The 20,010-nt window shown below is 41.3% G+C and overlaps 1 protein-coding gene across 1 annotated transcript in view; it reads left to right on the top strand.

Annotated features, from left to right (window-relative positions):
- The window catches only part of ADGRG2 (adhesion G protein-coupled receptor G2), a 125,423-nt gene extending 105,779 nt beyond the window's left edge, over positions 1-19,644 (top strand). The window contains exons 19-29 of the mRNA XM_053579801.1: positions 817-960; positions 1,666-1,788; positions 2,446-2,494; positions 2,603-2,706; positions 4,259-4,380; positions 5,803-6,071; positions 8,869-8,968; positions 9,551-9,834; positions 13,053-13,154; positions 14,658-14,810; positions 18,143-19,644. Of these exons, the coding sequence (XP_053435776.1) occupies positions 817-960; positions 1,666-1,788; positions 2,446-2,494; positions 2,603-2,706; positions 4,259-4,380; positions 5,803-6,071; positions 8,869-8,968; positions 9,551-9,834; positions 13,053-13,154; positions 14,658-14,810; positions 18,143-18,327 (1,635 nt within the window). The 3' untranslated portion in view covers positions 18,328-19,644. The remainder of the gene's footprint in view (positions 1-816; positions 961-1,665; positions 1,789-2,445; positions 2,495-2,602; positions 2,707-4,258; positions 4,381-5,802; positions 6,072-8,868; positions 8,969-9,550; positions 9,835-13,052; positions 13,155-14,657; positions 14,811-18,142) is intronic.
- The last annotated feature ends 366 nt before the right edge of the window (positions 19,645-20,010 follow it).

The raw sequence follows: 20,010 nt of genomic DNA, 5'->3' as shown, positions 1-20,010 counted from the left end.
GGAGGTGTCCAGGGGAGGGTCTTTGGCAATTGGGAGAAATAGGAAAGGGTATCAGCTACTTTTTTTTGAGACAGTCTCACTGTGTTCCCCTGGGTAGAGTGCTATGGCATCATAGCTCACAGCAACCTCTAACTCTTGGGCTCAAGCGATCCTCTTGCCTCAGTTTTTCATTTTTAGTGGAGATGGGGTCTCACTCTTGCTCAGGCTGGTCTTGAACTCCTGAGCTCAAGTGATCCACCCACGTCAGCCTCCCAGAGTGCTGGGATTAACAGGCATGAGCCACCGCTCCTGGCCTGGGCATCAGCTACTTAATAATCCATTTCAATACTGTGATAGCCATTATAACTACACTGTTGTATTTGGTGACGCTGAATATCATCCTGTTTCTAATGTTTTCTGTCCCCCTGTTAGAGGGACTGGGGGCTGGGAACACCGAGTAGAACCACCTTTTGTTTTACTTTTTGTGAGGTCCTTTCCTTTATAAGCATATAGTTATATGAAGACTTTGCTGTAACCGGTCACTAACCTGGTGCGTTAGCTGCTAGAGTCTCCCTGGGGTCTAGAGTCCTTTCTTAATTTTTACCTATTTCTGTGTATCCTTAAAATGTTCCCTGTCGTGCTTGGGAGCCTCATCTCATCATTACACTTCCTCTTTTTAATTTAGTAGCAACCAGAGAAACCAAAGTAGAAGCCCCTTTACGTTGAGACACCGCAGATCCAGCCCTTACATGAACTTCCATCTTAATTAGTTGTGTTTTCCATTTCCTCATGATACTAGCTCCAGACATTTTTATTATCTTTTCACTTGATTTTCAGGTTTCTCTGGAAACTCAAGCTCCTGAGAATAGTATTGGTGTTATTACTCTTCCCTCCTCACTGATGAGTAACTTACCAGCTAATGATGTGGAATTAGCTTCCAGGGTTCAGTTCAACTTTTTTGAAACACCTGCCCTGTTTCAGGTAAAGTTGTCACTCACTGCTTTTGATTTCCATTCTATTTGGAGGTAGAGGAATTTTTGTTTCTTTTAATTTTCAAATATTCTTAAGCTATAAGTGAAATGAATTGCTGAAACCCTGCAGTTCATTTGTAAACATGGTCTAATGATGTTGGCAATAATAAATAACTGATACTTTTACATAGCATTTACTAATTGCTAAGCACTATCCTAAGCACTTATAAATGTTTAATCCTCTCAATAACCCTGTGAAGGAAAAACAATTATTGCCCCTTTTTACAGATGAGACAGTGGAGGCACAGAGAGTTTAACTGATTTGCTTGGGGACACACAGCTTAAATGTCTTAACATTATGTTCCCTTTAAAGATTCATGAGATCCTGTTGTGTCCATCTGTGCAATTTAACTCAATATTTAGGGCATTGCGTAGTGCAACAGGCCCTGCTTCTCACTATGGTCCCTTGTGAAAGTCACTTTGCTCTCTGACCCTCAATTTCTTCTTATTCTTTTTTTTATTCGTTTGTTTGTTTTTGGTTAATGTGAGAGTACAAACAACAAGATTACAATATCTGCATCTAACCCTCAATTTCTGACCTCTGTTGTAAAATAGACAACGTGGACTAAACAGTCCTTAGTGTCTCTGCTAGCTCTAAACTGGCTGATGATGTCTTATCTTCCCTTGCCATCTTGCTGATTCTTTGGTGTCCTAGGACCCTTCCCTGGAAAACCTCTCTCTGATCAGCTATGTCATATCATCAAGTGTTGGGAACTTGACCATCAAGAATTTGACAAGAAATGTGACAGTCACATTGAAGCACATCAACACGAGCCAGGTGGGGAGAGAACAGTCACTGACCAGGAACACCTGTGCCAAGTAGGCCTACAAGACATGGCCTGGAAAAGGCAGAGCCATGAGCAAAAACCGTCAACTCAGTGGGCTTGTGTAAGACTCGAATCAGGCAGTCACTGCACTGGGTTTTAACGTGCTTAATAATTGACCACCTAATTTATAAGAACAATTGGTGCAAAAGTAGCTCGTACACGTATTAACTGCGGGATTTCAGTGCGTGTAGATCTGTGGCTGCTGGCCTGATTCTCACCTCCAAAGAGATAACATCTCTCAGCTCAGCTCACATTGAATGTACCCTATGACCTCACTACTCAGCATGTGGTCTGCAGACCTGCAGCATAGGCATCACCTAGGAGTTTGCGAGACATGTCGAACTCTCAGGCCTCCCCAAACCCGCTGAGTCTGAATGTGCATTTTAACCAGGTCCCAAAGTGATTCCTGTGCACAATAGATAAGTTTAAGGAGTGCTGGCCTGTATTCGGCTCACTTGCTTCTAGGGATCATGTAAAATGAGAACTCTCCAAAACTCAAGCCCAAGATTCTGAAATTTAAAATACCATGATTTTGTTCCGATTGCTTTTCACTTTTTTTCAGTTCAGTAAGTTAATCATTTGTGATTTTTTTTTTCTTTCTCCTGCAGGATGGTGACTTAACAGTGAGGTGTGCATTTTGGGACTTGGACAGAAACAGTAGGTTCCAGTCATAACCTTTTCAAAGTCTTGAGTGGTTGAGTGGGAGAAGTGGGAGGATCGCTGGTGTGGTTACTTGCTGACAGATACTCTTCCCAATGCCGACAGGTGGCAGAGGAGGCTGGTCATCTGATGGATGCTCTGTCAAAGATAGGAGGCCGAATGAAACCATCTGTACCTGCAGCCACCTTACGAGTTTTGGCGTTCTGTTGGTAATAATGTGCTATGTGGCTTTCAATTCTGGCATCCCACTACAGTGTCTAATTGATGGATGACTTTGACAGAGCAGCAGATATGATGCGGCAGAGTTAAAGACCAATGAGATTGCTCTTTTAAACAGCAAATGCAGCCTTGAACATGGAGTACAAGTATTTTTAAGCATTCTCCTTTTACCTTTAAATTTTTCTCTTTTAAATAGCTTAGAAGATTAAGGAATTCTGATTAGAATGAGTAATGAAAATTGTTTTCGTTTGCAATGCACTTTAAAATTTTTATGAAACACTTTGACATAAATGATCTTATTCAATCTTCGTAACATTCATGCAAGATAAATAGAAAGGGTAGTAGTTGTTACTGTCATTTTATTGAAATTAGAATTAATATGCATTTGCTAAGTAATTGCCCACGGTTATAGCACTAAGAAATGTAAGAGCCAGGAGCCAAATTCCAGTCTTAGTCTCTTAGTCCACGCTTTTCTAGGGAACTGTAATGCAGTGATCCAGGAGCCAAATTCCAGTCTTAGTCTCTTAGTCCATGCTTTTCTAGGGAACTATAATGCAGTGATCAAGTATGTGGGCTTTGGATTCAGCCATAGCTGAATTTGAATCCTAGCGTCTCCACTTCCTAGCTGTGTAGCCTTGGGCAAGTTCTTTAACCACTCTGGGCCTCAGTCTCCTGATCTTTATGTGATATAATAATAATTGTGTCTACCTCAGGCTTGTCGAGCAGCCTATGAATAGGTAGCTAGAACACTCAATAAATGTAAATCATAACTCTTTTATTTATTTAGAAATATTTGATTATTGCTAGCATCGTGGCATGCACCAGTCTCCCAGCTACTTGGGAGGCTGAAACAGGAGGATCGATTGAGCCTGGGAGATCTGAGCTGTAGTGTGCTATACTGATCAGGTGTACTCACTAAGTTTAGCATCAATATGGTGATCTTCTTTGAGCAGGGGGCGACCAGGTTGCCTAAGGAGGGGTAAACCACCCCAGGTTGGAAATGGAGCAGGTCAAAACTCCTGCACTGGGTGGCGCCCATAGCTCAGTGGGTAGGGCACCCGCCACATACACCGGGGCTGGCGGGTTTGAACCCAGCCTGGGCCTGCTAAAACAACAATGATAATTGCAACACAAAAATAGCTGGGGGTGGCACCTGTGGCTCAAGGAGTAGGGTGCCGGTCCCATATGCCGGAGGTGGTAGGTTCAAACCCAGCCCCGGCCAAAAACCAAAAAAAAAAAAAAAACAAAAATAGCTGGGTGTTGTGGTAGGCGCCTGTAGTCCCAGCTACTTGGGAGGCTGAGGCAAGAGAATCGCTTAAGCCCAAGAGTTGGAGGTTGCTGTGAGCTGTGATGTCATGGCACTCTACCCAAGGTAACAGCTTGAGACTGTCTCAAAAAAAAAAAAAAAAAAGACTCCTGTGCTGATCAGTAGTGGGATTGCCCTGGTGAATAGCCACTGCACTCCAGTCTGGGAAACATAGACCCCTAGCTCTTAAGAAAAAAAATATATTTGATTATTGAAAGCAATATTTTATTTTCCAGGACCTATCTCGGACATCCTTACTGCCTGCTCAAATGATGGCTCTGACGTTTATAACATATATTGGTTGTGGACTTTCATCAATTTTTCTGTCAGTTACTGTGGTAACCTACATAGCCTTTGAGTGAGTATCCCCAACTGGAAATTTGGATTGTAGGAACCAGCGGCAGAGGAGGCTACTTCTATTGACAACATTTATTAATTAACATTCTCCTTGGCCTTCCTTATCCTGTACACCTACCTATGTGTAAATTTTATGGGACTTGTTGGTTCATATGCTTGCTTCCTTCCAATAGTCTTTAAGTTCACTAAAGGCAGGGGTGGTGTCATAATCATGTCTGAATCATTCAGAATGATGCCTGGTACCTAGCAGGCATTAAGTGTAAAATGAAAGATGGATGCAGATGCCAAGAACGAAGAATTTGCTGTCTGAAATAGACCATAGCACTATGTATAGCATAAGAACTATGCTTAATAAATTGAGTTTCTAAATTAGACTGAGGAAACATGAACGATTGAATACATTAACTGGTGTGGGAATGAAAAAGCATATGGGTGCAAAATCTTCACTGAAAAAGATACTCAGTGAGTGTAGATTTCTAGCAAGAATGGCATTCCAAATAACAGCATCTTCTTGGCTTACCAGAAGGGTCCCTTTGGCCTCTTTTTGGGGGAGAACTCTAGCAAATTCTATTGCAAAACAAGTTCATAGACATTTTTATTACATTATCTAAATGAAACAATATGTAGGTAATGGGATTTAGATTTTGGGCACAGATCAAGAAATGTACAAATTTATTCTCAGTGCCAAACGTAGGGTCCAGCTGTGACTACAGATTTTCTTAGTGGAGTTTTGGAAATATTATTAGTGAGACTAAAGTACCATAAGGCCAGCCATTACTCAGAATGACTTCATCAGTTTTAATTTTATACACATAAACACGTACATGTCATCAATTAGCTGTATTTTCCTATGCCGTTACATTTAGCTATAGTTTAAGCTCTTCTTTCCATGATCTCACTTTAACTAATAACATATTATAATATGAGAATCTGGCTATATTTTGAAGATCTGATGATAGCAGCCTATTATATGAGAGGCATTAGCAGATGCTTCTAGAAGTTTGGGAGAAATGAGATGGGTGCTCAGCGGAGTCTGCTACAAACTATTTAAAAGTATGCATCAACTGATTGCAAGAGGGACTTTACCTAACAATTGCAATCAGTGTAACCTGGCTTATTGTACCCTCAATGAATCCCCAACAATAAAAAAAAAAAGTATGCATCAACAGTCAGTATATAAAAGGTCCCACAGAAAGAATAGACATAAATTTTCCATATATTGTAGTTAGATTTTTTCTTTGTATTGTTGGTATTAATACCCCCCGATATACACATATACAGTAAAAGAGAAGAAATCTATATATACAGATATTTACCAAAGAATAAAAATAAATTGCTAAAACTCAGAGACAACCTATCAAATAGGCTTGCATAAGGCTTGGCAGAATGTTATGTTGCTTCTTTTCTCGTTCTTTCCTTTCAGGAAGATCCGGAGGGATTACCCTTCCAAAATCCTCATCCAGCTGTGTGCTGCTCTGCTCCTGCTAAATCTGGTCTTCCTCCTGGACTCATGGATAGCGCTGTATAAGACTCGAGGCCTCTGCATCTCAGTAGCTGTATTTCTTCATTATTTTCTCTTGGTCTCATTCACCTGGATGGGCCTGGAAGCATTCCACATGTACCTGGCCCTTGTCAAAGTGTTTAATACTTACATCCGAAAATACATCCTTAAATTCTGCATTGTGGGTTGGGGTATGTATCACATTCCTTGCACATTGCCCAGACTTTCTCTGCATCTTCTCCAGTGTTTTGATTTTTAATCAGGCAGAGACAATGATGTTGCAGATCGCACCTGGCAAAGCTTCTTCAACAGCTTCATACTCTTACCTGTGCACTGCCCAACAGCAGCTTTGTCAAGTCTCTTTCTAGAACACCTGTATGTTTCCTCTGGATTAGTTATGAATGAAAAACTCTTCAAGGTTGGACTGTGAACCCCTTTGTATCAACAGGAACTATAATAGAATTGGGGCTAGCACAGAAGGTGCCAGAAAGTACTCAATAAATTGGGAAAGTTAGCTTGGTAGTAGTGAGGCCAAACTCTCGTCCCTTACCTCTCAGTTAGCCTCACTCTATTTTGTACTTCCCAGGCATCAGATGCGTCACATGTATAACTCTATGCTCAGAAGGGCAGAATGAGGGAATGTGTGTATAAACCTGATAGAACTTCATTATCATACGGCCATGATTTTTCAGATCATATAACGTGTCAGTGGTGGGTCACAAAGTGTTAGATTCTCTAAAGATCTTGAAGGTTCTTCATTCAACTCCCCACCCAATGTGTGGGGAGTTTCACCCAATGTGTTGAAGCCTCCTCAACTTGACCTGACTTATCCTTAACTAAAGATAATCTAATGTCTGCCTGAACTCCTTCTGTTACTGGGGAGCTCATTACCCTACAAGGTGACCAATAACCACTTTCTAAAGCTCTACAGTTTTTTTTCCGTTAAGTTGAGTTGGCTCCCTGGTGGCCCCTATCAATGGTCTTGGTTTTTCTCTTTCAGGCAGAAAATAATAAGTTGATATCTCTTTTGCCAGGGATAATCTACAAATAATATATAACATTATGTGTTACATATAATGCCCTATTTTTCATTGTATTTTCACACCAGTTGCCCCACTAAAGATAAGCCAGTGAGGTTAGCAAGGCAGTTACTAAGGAAATTGGCTCTAAGTGATGATGTGATTTACCCCCAATTTACAAAGCTAGGAAGAGCCGAGCCTGGCTTTCTGATTCCTTCTGCATGTCGCTTCCACTGTGTCACAGTCACCATCACCCCACAGACTCTGTCCTCTTCAGAATGAATATTCCCTATACAACAGGATTACAAACACCTCACCACCCTTGTCCACCTGCTTGTCATTTTATCTTGGTGAAGAACAGAATGACCCCATTGTCCCCCTTGTCTCAGAAAGAGAATTAGAATTCACTGCTTTGGATAGTGGACATAGATTCTGTCTTCTTTAGAGAAGGCTGAAAGGTGAGATTCTCTCATCGAGGACAGATTCCTCTGCCCTCCAATGTTTTATTTTTAGAAAAAATATCTCACTTGGGGAACTATCATAGGTCCGTGTCACCAGCAGGTACAAATACAAAGGAATTAAATGAAATATTACATTCAGCTGGGCCAGGCATCACAATGGTGTGCGGAGAGGAATTGATTTTAATTTACCAGAGTGTTGAGATTACATGTCAGGCCAGTCTGTGTACACAAAGCCTGAGGTGGTGGCATGGGGCAGAGGGTAAGTGATGGGGCGGGTAGGGGGGATTCCTTCACAGTCAAAAGCCATCTTAATAAACTTGTGCCTCCTCTTAGTGGAAGTGCCCGTGGGCCCTTGAGAGAGCCAGCACAGTGGCAGTCACCACCCCCAAATCAGCCATGACAGGATCCTCATTCTATCGGGGGTTACAAATAACGAATTGAGGCCAGCTGTGGTGGCTCACACCCTTAGTCCTAGCACTCTAGGAGACCAAGGAGGGAGGATCCCTTGAGCTCAGGAGTTCCAGAGCAGTCTGAGGAAGAGTGAGACTCCGTCTCTACTATAAGTAGAAAAACTAGCCAGGTGTGGCGGGCGCCTGTAGTCCCAGCCACTCTGGAAGCCGAGGCAAGAGGCTCACTTGAGTCTAGGAGTTTAAGGTTGCTGTGAGCTATGACTCCATGGCATTCTACCCAGGGCAACAGAGTGAGAGACTGTTTCAAAAAAACAAGACAAAACAAAAAAAACCCCAAAAAACAAATAACCAATCAAGGACTTTTAGTTTCATAATGAAAGAATTTGCCAGGAATTGTTGCCTCTTAATTTACATTTCAGATGTGTTAAAGTTAACACTAGCTGCTGTCATAGGCCTTAAATTAAAATCTCAGTAGATGGCCCTTCCTTTTTTTTTGGAGACAGTCTCAAGTTGTTGCACTCAGTAGAGTGCCATAGCGTCTCAGCTCACAGCAACCTCAAACTTTTGGGCTTAAGATTCTCTTGTTGTTTTAGTTGGCTCAAGCCAGGTTTGAACCCGCCAGCCCCTGTGTATGTGGTTGGTGCCCTAACCGCTGAGCTATGGGCACCGCCAGATGGTCCTTTCTTGCTCATCCACAGTCCAGTTAGTTGGGGTGGCCTTGCAATTATTCAGGGGTCCACACTAATGTAGACGTTGCCTCAAGACAGGGCTTCCAAGGTTGCCCTGAGTTTGGGGAGAAAGAGAGAGAGTAGGCAGAGCCTCTCACAGGAGGCTTCTATGGGGCAGGCCTGGAGGTAAAGCAAGTCATTTCTGCTGGCATCCCATTGGCCAAATGGGATCTTAATCTTGTGGGCAAACACACCTTTAGCTGGTGGGAGGCTGGGAGCATCCAGCCACATACCAAAGAGGAAAAGAAACCAGTATGATGAATAGCTATCTAATGTCTGTCACAGGAAGTAAATAGAATGTGATCTCTAATCGTTCCTCATCACCTTAGGTTACTAGAACTATGTGTCACCAGTGTTTCCCATCTCCCAGGGGTACCAGCTGTGGTTGTGACGATCATCCTGACCATATCTCCAGATAACTATGGGCTTGGATCCTATGGGAAATTCCCCAGTGGCTCACCAGATGACTTGTGAGTACTAAGCCTTCTAAGGGAAGGTTAAGTGAACTGGAAAACGGAATTCTCCAAGAAAATGGAGAATCTGATGAGCATATTCACTTCTGTTGTCATCCTAATAAAACCCAACAATATTGAACAGCAGCCTTCACAGCCATAGGTAACGAGATTAGCTAGTTGGAAATGCCGTGCTACTATTTAGGTGACCGTTAGGGGGATCTATTTTGAAAAATACGTGTATGAATTAGGAGGAACTATTTCGAAATTATTTACATTAGCCTCTGATAAAAATGACATCCAGTTACATGAAATAAGAACTCATGGAATAAAGTTACTAGGATTTGCAGGAGTAAAATCCTGAATGTTTAAATAATAAATAGTCTATGTAAAAATCCTTTTAATCACCAAGTATCCTAAAAGAAACTTAGGTTCTTTTCCCTAGGGCTATCAGTTGCTGTAGAGAATAGCAGTTTTATCATTTTTTTTCTCTTGTAGAAAATGTTTCTGTAAAACATTATAGATGCCTTGTATCATTTTGAACTCTAGTTCGTCATTGTAATCTGTTGTCCACTGTTTTTCCCCCGCCCCAAATTCCAGTTGCTGGATCAACAGCAACGCCGTGTTCTACATTACAGTTGTGGGCTATTTCTGCGTGATATTTTTGTTGAATGTCAGCATGTTTATCGTCGTCCTGGTTCAGCTCTGTCGAATTAAAAAGAAGAAGCAATTAGGAGCCCAGCGGAAAACCAGTATTCAAGACCTCAGGAGTATTGCTGGCCTTACATTTTTACTGGGAATAACCTGGGGCTTTGCCTTCTTTGCCTGGGGACCAGTTAATGTCACCTTCATGTATCTCTTTGCCATCTTTAACACCTTACAAGGTAAGCTGTGCAGCATTAAATCCACGCACAAACTGAATGATCCCAGCTGGATATAAAAATGCGGCTACTGAACCAGAACAGGCATTCCCCGGTGATGTTACAGGTTTGCTTCCGGACCATGACACTACCACAAACATCACAGTAAAGCGAGCCTCACAAATACTTTGGTTTTCCAGTGCATATAAAGTTTTGTTCATATTATACTGCAGTCTATCAGGTGTACAATAGCATTAAGTCTAAAATGTATATATGCGTTAATTTAAAAATACTTTATTGCTGAAAACTGTCGACACAGAGACAAAAAATGAGCACATGCTGTTGAAACAATGGCTCCAACACAGGGTTGCCACAAACCTTCAAATTGTAAAAGGAAAAAAAAGCATTATCTGCAAAGCCCAATAACACCAAGTATGCTTGTATATGCAAAATAGCTTATTTATGGTATCAACTGAAGAATCACAAGGTTGATAAATTTGGAGAGAAGAGCTTTATTTCTTACAAAGGGTTGCAGTCTGCAGACTGACTACCCCACAGGCTGGGAAGCGTAACCTCTGGCAGAAACCTAAAGCAGGCACTTTCAAGGGAGGGAAAGGTGGACCAGGAATGCGTGCTAAGTATACCTATTTAACAGGTCCTAGGAGGGGCTATGAATATTCATGATGGGTTCTTGTGCATGCATACAAACGTGCATGTTATATAAGTCCCATGTTCAGTTTGGGGTGGAGATGTAACATTTAAATACATTAAAACTGTTCTCTCTAGGTAGGCCATAAGGTGAAAGGGAGGGCGCAGAGGCACCCTGTGCATGGCCTCCGTCAGGCGGAACCAGTCCATGGCCAGTGGTCTTTTACGAAGAAGGAACACTGGTGGGATCAAAAAGGGAGGGGAGTGCCGCAGGCAGTTGGCTGAAACCAGCAGTGGTACAAGTCTTTCAAAGGCGCTGGGTTTTGTTTAACTTTTAGGAAAAAGAGAAAGACTAATGGCCTGGTGCTTAGTGAGGAGGGGGTATAATGAGGCACGTCGGACCTCCCTTCCTATCTTGGCTAGGAACTCAGTTTTTAGGGTTTCTCTGAGGGCCCCTTGGCCAAGAAGGGGATCCATTCAGTCAATTAGGGGTTTAGGATTTTATTTTTCTCTGTGCCTTAAGATGTTTTCATTGCAAAACAGACATTCATCATCGAGAAAGAGTGCTTTGAGATCCTTAGAAGAAAGGTATTTACTAAATTCAAAAAATGGTGCTGCTTTTTCTCCTTAATCCATCATTTTCTCCTCAGAAAGACCATATTGAGGAGAAGCCACAAGGAACTCTTACTCAAAGAGCTGCTTACTCTTCCTTCCCTTGGTTCCTTTTTAAACACCAAAACAAAACAAAAAGCCTCTTTACTTAAGTACAACATGCATACAAAAAAGCACACATACCATAAATGTCCCTGTGAGGGCTCACCACCCTGACTGCCTAGGTCAGCGTTTGACTCCAAGACGATGATAAACGGGAAGGGAATAAATAGACCCCAGCGCAGTAGTCTTGCCAGGGGGCTAATCTGAGAAGTTTCTGGAACACCTAGCAGGAGGTGGGGGCAGGCTCTGCTTCTTGCCCCTCGTCCCTTTGGAACCCTCAAAGTCATAGTCTTTAGAAAAACAAATTACTAATCCTTTTAGAGCAGAGTTATGAAAGACTTGTCAGCTGTTAGTTTTTAATGGAAGTTCTTTAGCATTAAAAGCCCATCTGGCAAATAGATTTACATTACAGTAATTCACCGTCCCCTGGTTTCCTTTTATTCCAAATCCTCTGTTGGGATGCCTCTTAATTGCATTCTCATCTGCTTGTTTTAGTTCCCATAATGTCCTCCTGTAGCTCTATCTGGCAATAGATAATTTTTTTTTGGTTTTCAAAGAAATCCCAACCTGTGGTTAAATTCAAATGGCTGGTTAGGCCTTGAGTCTTATTTTATTTGGAGGAAGCCAGCAGATATTCTTGTGTGGTGATATACAATTGTTAAGTTTTATGTACAATATACCAGTTCCTGAATTGGTATGTCCAGGAGTTGCACTACATGGTATTAAATACAACCCCCCCCCCCCAACCATAAGCAAATTCTTTGTAAGGGTTTTAAGGAGAGTTTTATTTGACAAGGGCACACTAAAAGTCATGGACACTATAAAAGAAAAATATATATGCTCACATCACACTAATCATTAACATGAAAGCAAAATACCTACCTTCATAACATGTTTCAGGTAGAAACTAAATCTGCCTCTTTTTCTTCATTTCTCCAGAACATCTTTTTCTTTGAATATGAATGAATAGAAAGAATTTATTGCTTCATCTGTAAAAGGCAACTAGTCTTCATTCACAGGGCTTTGGGGTTGATTAAAGTAGAGATATGTATAGGTTCTGATTTGGGCCTCTCTCATACATGCTGTTTCTCTCCTAATGCAATCAAGGGTAGCCTTCCAGGGTGGCAAATGAGCGAAGGTATGCAATATGCAGACATCAGTCTTAAGGGCAGGCATGTGTACTCTACTTACTGTAAGCCAACCTGGTATTTTTAAATGAAGGTTTTAAAGTACAGAACTCAGAATTCATCCATTCATTCAGCAAATATTTATTGGTAGCGATGGGGCTGTGTGAGGAGCCCTGGCCTACATGACTAGGTACCCAGGTTGGCCAAGAGGCAGTGAACACGAGGGCCCCTTCAGGTCTCCAGCTTGCTCTCCATGCCAGGAGAGTTTCCTCCAGCAAGTCAGAGGGAGATAGGCAGGTAGACCAGTACGTTACTGTAGTGCCCCAGTCCCAAGCAAGGGACTTGGTGGTGAATGTGGGGGGTGGGGGCTGGTGGAGAGAATTAGAGATGTGCAGAAAAGATGGTATTTGAAATAACTTGGAAATGGAAAATAAATATGGAGCAAGGGACAGGAGTCTACCTCTAAGCTGGGATCCCAAGTGGAAGACTTATTCCAAGGTGGGAAAGGCCAAGGATAGAATGTGAAAGGGGAGACAGTGAGTTTAATTTTGGAAATGTGAAGTTATCGTTCCTTTTATAAAGTATTCTTTACTTTACAAAGATTAAATAAGGAATTCCCCAGTGCCTTTCAATTTGCAAAATTTCACTTTACCCATAGATGTCAACGATCTTATCTTTTGTGCAAAGTAAGCTTATGACGTTCAGGTCTTAGTTTGGAATTCACTGTATTATGGCTTTTCCCCCCCTCTTTAGGATTTTTCATATTCATCTTTTACTGTGTAGCAAAAGAGAATGTCAGGAAGCAATGGAGGCGGTATCTTTGCTGTGGGAAGTTACGGCTGGCTGAAAATTCTGGTAAAGATTTGCCTTAACTTTTTCTCCTCTTCTTAAAATCCTGAGAAAAAGATTCTATAAATTAAGATCCAAAGCAATCATTGCCAAAAGGCCATTCAATGTGGAAATCATAGAATGGAGCCTGCTGAATAGAAAATACTAATTGTCAACTTTGGGGTTAGTGGGGGGAACCTAGTGAATTAAAGGAGTGGGGCGCCGGTCCCATATGCCGGAGGTGGCGGGTTCAAAGCCAGCCCCAGCCAAAAACCACAAAAAAAAAAAAAAATAGTTATCCATAAAGCCAGGTACAGTAGTACGTGCCTATAGTCCCAGCTACTTGGGAGGCTAAGGCAAGAGGGTTGCTTAGCCCAGGAGTTCAAGTCTAGCCCAGGCAACATATCAAGGTCCTGTCTCTTAAAAAAGAAATTAAAATAAGTAACTATTCACATTTGGGAATTCTGTGAGCAATAGAATTAATGAGCCCACCGCTTCCTGGGTGAAGCAACAGTGAAATTTCTTTTCTATGGAGCTCATATTGTTTTTTACTTCCCAAAGTAATTTTTTACTATTTACTTTGATAATTTCCTTCTTTTAAACAGAGTCTCACTCTGTGGCCCTGGGTAGAGTGGCATCATCGTAGCTCACACTAATCTCACACTCTTGGGCTTAAGCAATTCTCCTGCCTCAGCCTCCCGAGTAGCTAGGACTACAGGCGCCCACCACAACGCCTGGCTACTCTGTTTTTAGTAGAGACAGGGTCTTACTGTTGCTCAGGCTCATCTCGAACTCCTGAGCTCATGCAATCCATCTGCCTCAGCCTCCCAGAGTGCTAAGATTACAGGCATGAGCCCCATCGCACCTGGGCCTACCTTGATAATTTTTTAAGTCTCCACTCAGTCCTTTCTCCACAGATCCTGGTTGTCAGTGGCTTTATTTATCAGTAAGCCAGACTTTGTATATAAGTCTTAGCATATATTTGGTTATTTTGAAGTTATTTTCACTTTTGTCCTGTCGGGTGGTAGAGCAGATAGTTCATTTTTGAGGAAAATAAGAAAAATGAAGTACTGTTTGAAAAGTTAGATTCCTTTGGCATGAATACTACCTTTGTAGTATCTGGGGGGCATAGGAGCCTATACTCAGAAAACAGCAGTCCACACAGCACAGTCATTTCCATAGATTTAAGAAGCATTGGTCATGATGACAATTGATTCAATTTCTTGCTAATACAGTATAAGCTCTGAATTACTCCCTAACTCGGGAGATAATTATAGACACAATCAAATTAGCTTAGCCTTTAGGTTAGGAGAATGTAGGTTACTTTTAACCAGGCAGTCATTTGAAGGACAAATCTATATAATCTAAATGAAAATACAGTTTGTCACACCAACATGTGAAATGTGTGACTTCTCTGTAAAATCCCGAAGTGAGAAATCAGTTGCTAGGACTTGTTACACTGTGATCTGTCTCTTGCATTTGAGCTTCAACGTACCGCCCTGTTTTTCTGTAATGCTTATTCTGCTGTAGACTGGAGTAAAACTGCTACTAATGGTTTAAAGAAGCAGACTGTAAACCAAGGAGTGTCCAGCTCTTCAAATTCCTTACAGTCAAACAGTAACTCCACTAACTCCGCCACACTGCTAGTGAATAATGATTGCTCAGTACACGCAAGCGGGAATGGTATGTATGTCTCAATATAGTATTTCTCAAGCTAATGTTTATTTTTAAAAGCACTTTTATCCTTTAATGGCATTTTCGCTAGCATATATGACTAGTGGATCAAAATGTGGTTCCCTTACAACAGAGGAAGTTTATTAATCCAGATTTATTTATTTTAGAGCAAACACTGGAACAATTATCTTTTTTTTTTCTTTTTTCACAATGGGAATTAATGGTGACCTCAAAGTTTTAACAGATCAAATCCTCATTTAAGTATTTCCCAAAGCCTTAAATACGGTGCTATTTCTGTGAGAGCAGTACCTAAAATAGCCAATACGACTAAATCAATTTTTATTTCCATCTGCGATCGTACACATCTTCAAAACTTTTAAACCTTCCTATTTTTCGCTTTTCATGTTTGTTAGTTCTTTCTCACAGGGTGGCTGCCATGTGACAGTACCCAAATCCCCATGAATACATCAAATACCGGAAGACGAACTGTGACCAGTATTGGTGACCACACATGTCACCAGGATGTGGACAGATTATTGCTGCTACGCCTCCTTTACTCATCAATTCTGACATTTCGAGCTAACACTTCTGTTACATTTTCTTTCCTAAGACTGGGCTGTTCATTACTCATAAAAGCTTATCTGTTTTTATCTTCTTTTGCTTCTTAATATATCTTTTGCGTTTTCATTAAAACTTAATTTCTGCCAGCATGCTTTTTCCTTGCATGGAGAAAATTTGCCTTTGTTTGTCATTTTAGGATATTAGTCCTTCTCATAACTAATTCAAATGAATGTGTAAAGAGGTTGGTTTCTACATTTACCAGATAGTTTTCCAACCTTCCCTAAAGTGGGAGGTCTTGCTGGTTTTTCTAGACCAGTGATTTTCAATCGGTGTGCCATGGCACACTGGTGTGGCATGAAAGGATCTTAGGTGCGCCATGAAAAATTTTAAAGATCATTAAATTATTTTTGAAAGAAGTTCAAAGCATAGTAAGCATATTCTTTTCTTTCAACTCTTCTTTTTTATGAACATAATTTAAATATGCCGCAAACGTTTAACTACAGGTTCAAGTGTGCCGTGAGATAAAAAGGTTGAAAAATACTGGTCTAGACTTTTAAAATACAAATAAGGACTCGGTGTTCATAGATCAGTGGTTAGGGCGCCGGCCACATAGACCAAGGCTGGTGGGTTCAAACCCAGCCCAGGCCTGCTAAACAACAATGACAACTGCAACAAAAAAATAGCCAGGCATTGTGGCGGGCGCCTGTAGTCCCAGCTACTTGGGAGGCTGAGGCAAGAGAATTACTTAAGCCCAAGAGTTTGAGGTTGCTGTGAGGTATGACACCACTGCACTCTACCGAGGGTGACATAGTGAGACTCTGTCTCCAAAATAAATAAATAAATAAATAAAAATAAAATTAAAATACAAATAGGATGACTCAAAATCAAGGTTTCTCATCCCTGGCACAATTGACGTTTTAGGCTGGATAATTCTTTTTTGTGGACTTGACAATGGTTACCAGCATCCCTGGCCTCTACCCACTAGAACCAGTGGCACCTCGCCCCACATTATGACAACCCAAAATGTCCCCAGACACCGCCAACTGTCCCTTGGGGAGTAAAACTGCCCCTAGTTGAGAATCACTGCTGAAAATGGTGAAGAAACAGCTGCCATGTGGCCTTAGGTCTTCACTGTCAATACCAGAAGGAAAGCGCTAGGCTCTATGCCAAGTAGGTATGTCAGGAGTGATTCAGCGCAGGTAAGCAGAGTGGAGGCAGTGGGCGCCAGGCTGATTAATGAGTTAGTGTGGGAAAGCCAGCTGATAGCAGAGAGATCGAAGTGAGCTGGGCCATCAAGAAGCCTTAGACTCACAACATGTGTTTTGGGCTCTTCACCCATAAATCAGATTTTTCCATCTTCTAGAAAGAACTCATGATAAAGCCTCACTCGCCCAGCCCTATCAGTGTGTTGTCATCCACTGAGAAATTGGATTTGATGGAAGGAGCATATTTTCACACAGCTATTTTTGATGCCTGGCAATGAGGGTGGGGGGACATTTTAAAGCCCCCAAAATGGCTGCGATTAATACTGCATAAACGTGTCAGCTGTACGTTCCTGATTCCTTTGTTCTTTGCACTGGCATCAGGGGTGGATGAAGAATGGAATTGGTAATTTCAAAACCAGAAGCTAGTAAGTTTAATGGCTTATTATACAGGGTTAAATTGTGCCTGCATCAAAATGTACTCGAGCCAAAATGCCTAAATCCGAACAGCTGCCTCACACAGTCACATGCCCTCTTTGAGCTATGTCACAGATGGAGCTGTGTTAACCACATCCATCACCTAGTTCGCGTGACTATGACATATTTCAGTTACGAGCTTAGAGGCTTGGGCACCAGCAGGCATCTCATTCAGTACATGGGGCCAGTACCCAGTTTGTAAGCAACATCACATGTTGACTCCATCACTCTGACCTGTGTAACCTTGGGCAGAACACTTAATATCTGATACCCTAGTTTCACCATCTGTGAAATGGGCTTAAGAATCCGGTAGGGTTATAAATGAGAGAATACTCAGCAATGTTACTATCACTCTAACAAATCGGCTTATTCAGCTTTCTGTGTTGTCTCCCAATGGAATAAAGATCAGAAGGATGGTGCACAGTGCCTAGAAGATCCCCTACAATTCAGGGCTGCTTAGGGTAGGGAAGAGCTAAGTCTAAACCCCAGTTACCTTAGAATGCCCAGCTCCCTGTCCTGGACGCTTCAGTTGGAATCGGTGGTTTCCTCTTAGAATCAGTCCTGATTTAGTGAGAGGGGCTGGTCAAGTCTACAAGAGAGATGATTTCGTCTTGCTATGACTTTTGGGGCTAGTTGCTTTGAGTTCCTCTGGTACAAAGTTTCATTTTATAGGAATCTAGGGAACCAAGACCTTACAAGGTACTTATGGGGATTTCTGCTAACCTTAACCTTTTGGGGTAGACTAAACTATTGCCTTAGGCTATATTGTATATAAGCTACTATTTGAAGTCCATATATGTTCAACCAGAGTTAGGAAATGGCCTTTTAAAATATGTATATATGGCTTTGCTTCATACTTGGCACATTTCATTAAAAAACACTGCCATAAGAGAACAGGTTTCTCATTCAATCTCCAATTTGTTAATGTTTACTTTGAGTGGCCTTAGGGAAGAAATGAAAAATGAATCAAATATGAATATATATCATAAATACTTTTAAAAAGACACGTTTTATATACACACACTTAAGAATAAAGTGATATTTGTTTTTTAATGCTTTCTGTGGATACTTCCTGCCACGAACTTTTTTTTCCTTACACAGGAAATGCTTCTACAGAGAGGAATGGGGTTTCTTTCAGTGTTCAGAATGGAGATGTGTGCCTTCACGATTTCACAGGAAAACAGCACGTGTTTAATGAGAAAGACGATTCCTGCAATGGAAAAAGCCGTATGGCTTTCAGAAGGACTTCAAAGCGCGGAAGTTTACACTTTATTGAGCAAATGTGATTTCCTTTTTCTAAAACCAAAGCACGATGCTTGACAGTGTGAAACGTCTGCTTTTCCCTTTTACACAATGTGAGATGTATGAAAATCAACTTCTTTTATACTCTGCAACCTCTCGAGGAGCATAAGCCAATGGAGGGCAGTGATTCTATTAAAAGAGTAAACCAAGACAGTGTACCATGATTTCTAGACCCCTGTGATTGGTTTTCTTATCCTTCATTTCAATAGAAGGTTGATTTTAAGCAACATGCTAAGAGTAAGACTCCTGTCTTTAGAAAAAAAATAGTTCATTTTCAGTCACATTCCAAAGAGGCTAAGTTACCTTTGATAACGTCTTATGAAGCGACTTGACTTCAGCCTGCTGTCAGTGTAGTTGTGCACGCCTTCCTTGGATATAAGCTAACTCTCGTCACCTACATGTCAACAGTCTTCTACATTTTTGTATTTATTTTCTACTGTGTAAATTTATTGCTTTGTAGAATCGTGGTTGTGTTGTTTTTGTCTAACGTGGCAATTCAGAAAATCCTTGCTAGTTCAGTGACTTCTAAAGCTCCTTTAGAGATTATATGGGCTGGGAAATACTGAAACCTCACTGAAATCAAGAAATGATGATACCAGCCAGACTGGGAAAACATAAGCAGAGGGTGCCACATTTAGCTCATACAGTGCCTTTGAGCAGGTTAGAATAAGATGCCCTCTCTGGGCAGACACAGCCCCTGGTATCATGGTTTGACCAACAGAGCAGGGGCCATATTTTAGCCCCACTCACCCTCCTGGGTGCGTTCTTATGCAGGGTAAGACCTGTACAGCCATACGTGGCATCCAATACTCATCCCCATCTCCTGATCTCATCCCCAAGGACCAGATTATGGAATCAGCACCAAAATGGCCACAGAGAGGGGATGGAACTGTAATCTAGACCATATGTCAGGAAAATTGTGAACATACTTAAGATGTACACACTGCCACTTCTCAGATCTAAGAGCCTTTCAGAAGAGAGGAGTAGACTAGGATTACTTTTTAAAAGAGTTATATATAAGGAAGAAAATCATGGCCGTTCTTAAAAAAAAAAAAGGCAACTCCCTGGTAGGTACATTGTTTATTGTTACGACTGGTACAGTGTGGCCCAGCCAGAGCTATAATTATTTTTTTAAATGTGTCAAGTCTTGAAGAGTGTCAAGTCTTGGGTCAAGAGGGAGCAGCTTTTGGGAACAGTGAAGTGTCCTGCAGTTTCCATATATATTAAACCTTGATTGTTCCTAGTAATGTAGGGTCTGTCTTGCTTCCCACTTACGCCTGCTTGAGCACGGCCTCTAATATGTCTTTATTAGGGACGTTTCATAACCTTTAGTTAAGTCTTTCACGAAGGTTCCCTTGCATATATTTCAAGTGACTGTTGTATCCCAGACTAACCGTAATGATAACATAATACATTTCTGTGAGTGCTGATTTGCCTTTGCAATATTTCTTCTCTGATTTATTTAATTCTCTTGTATTTATATGTTAAATCAACAAAAATGGTAAAATCAACCAATAAATTTGCATTTGAATTCTTTAAGTTGAGTAACTTTCACAAAGACAACATTTGCAACATCCTTCTCTGGTGGTGTGGCCTGGAAGTGGTGGGACATGCCTGAGTAAGACAGACATGACAGTGACATCCTGGGGAAGCAGCAGGCACCCTGT

Source organism: Nycticebus coucang, chromosome X (assembly GCF_027406575.1).
Source record: "Nycticebus coucang isolate mNycCou1 chromosome X, mNycCou1.pri, whole genome shotgun sequence".
NCBI lineage: Eukaryota > Metazoa > Chordata > Mammalia > Primates > Lorisidae > Nycticebus > Nycticebus coucang.
Note: the sequence above shows the minus strand (reverse complement) of the source record. Positions and strands in the feature narration are given on the sequence as shown.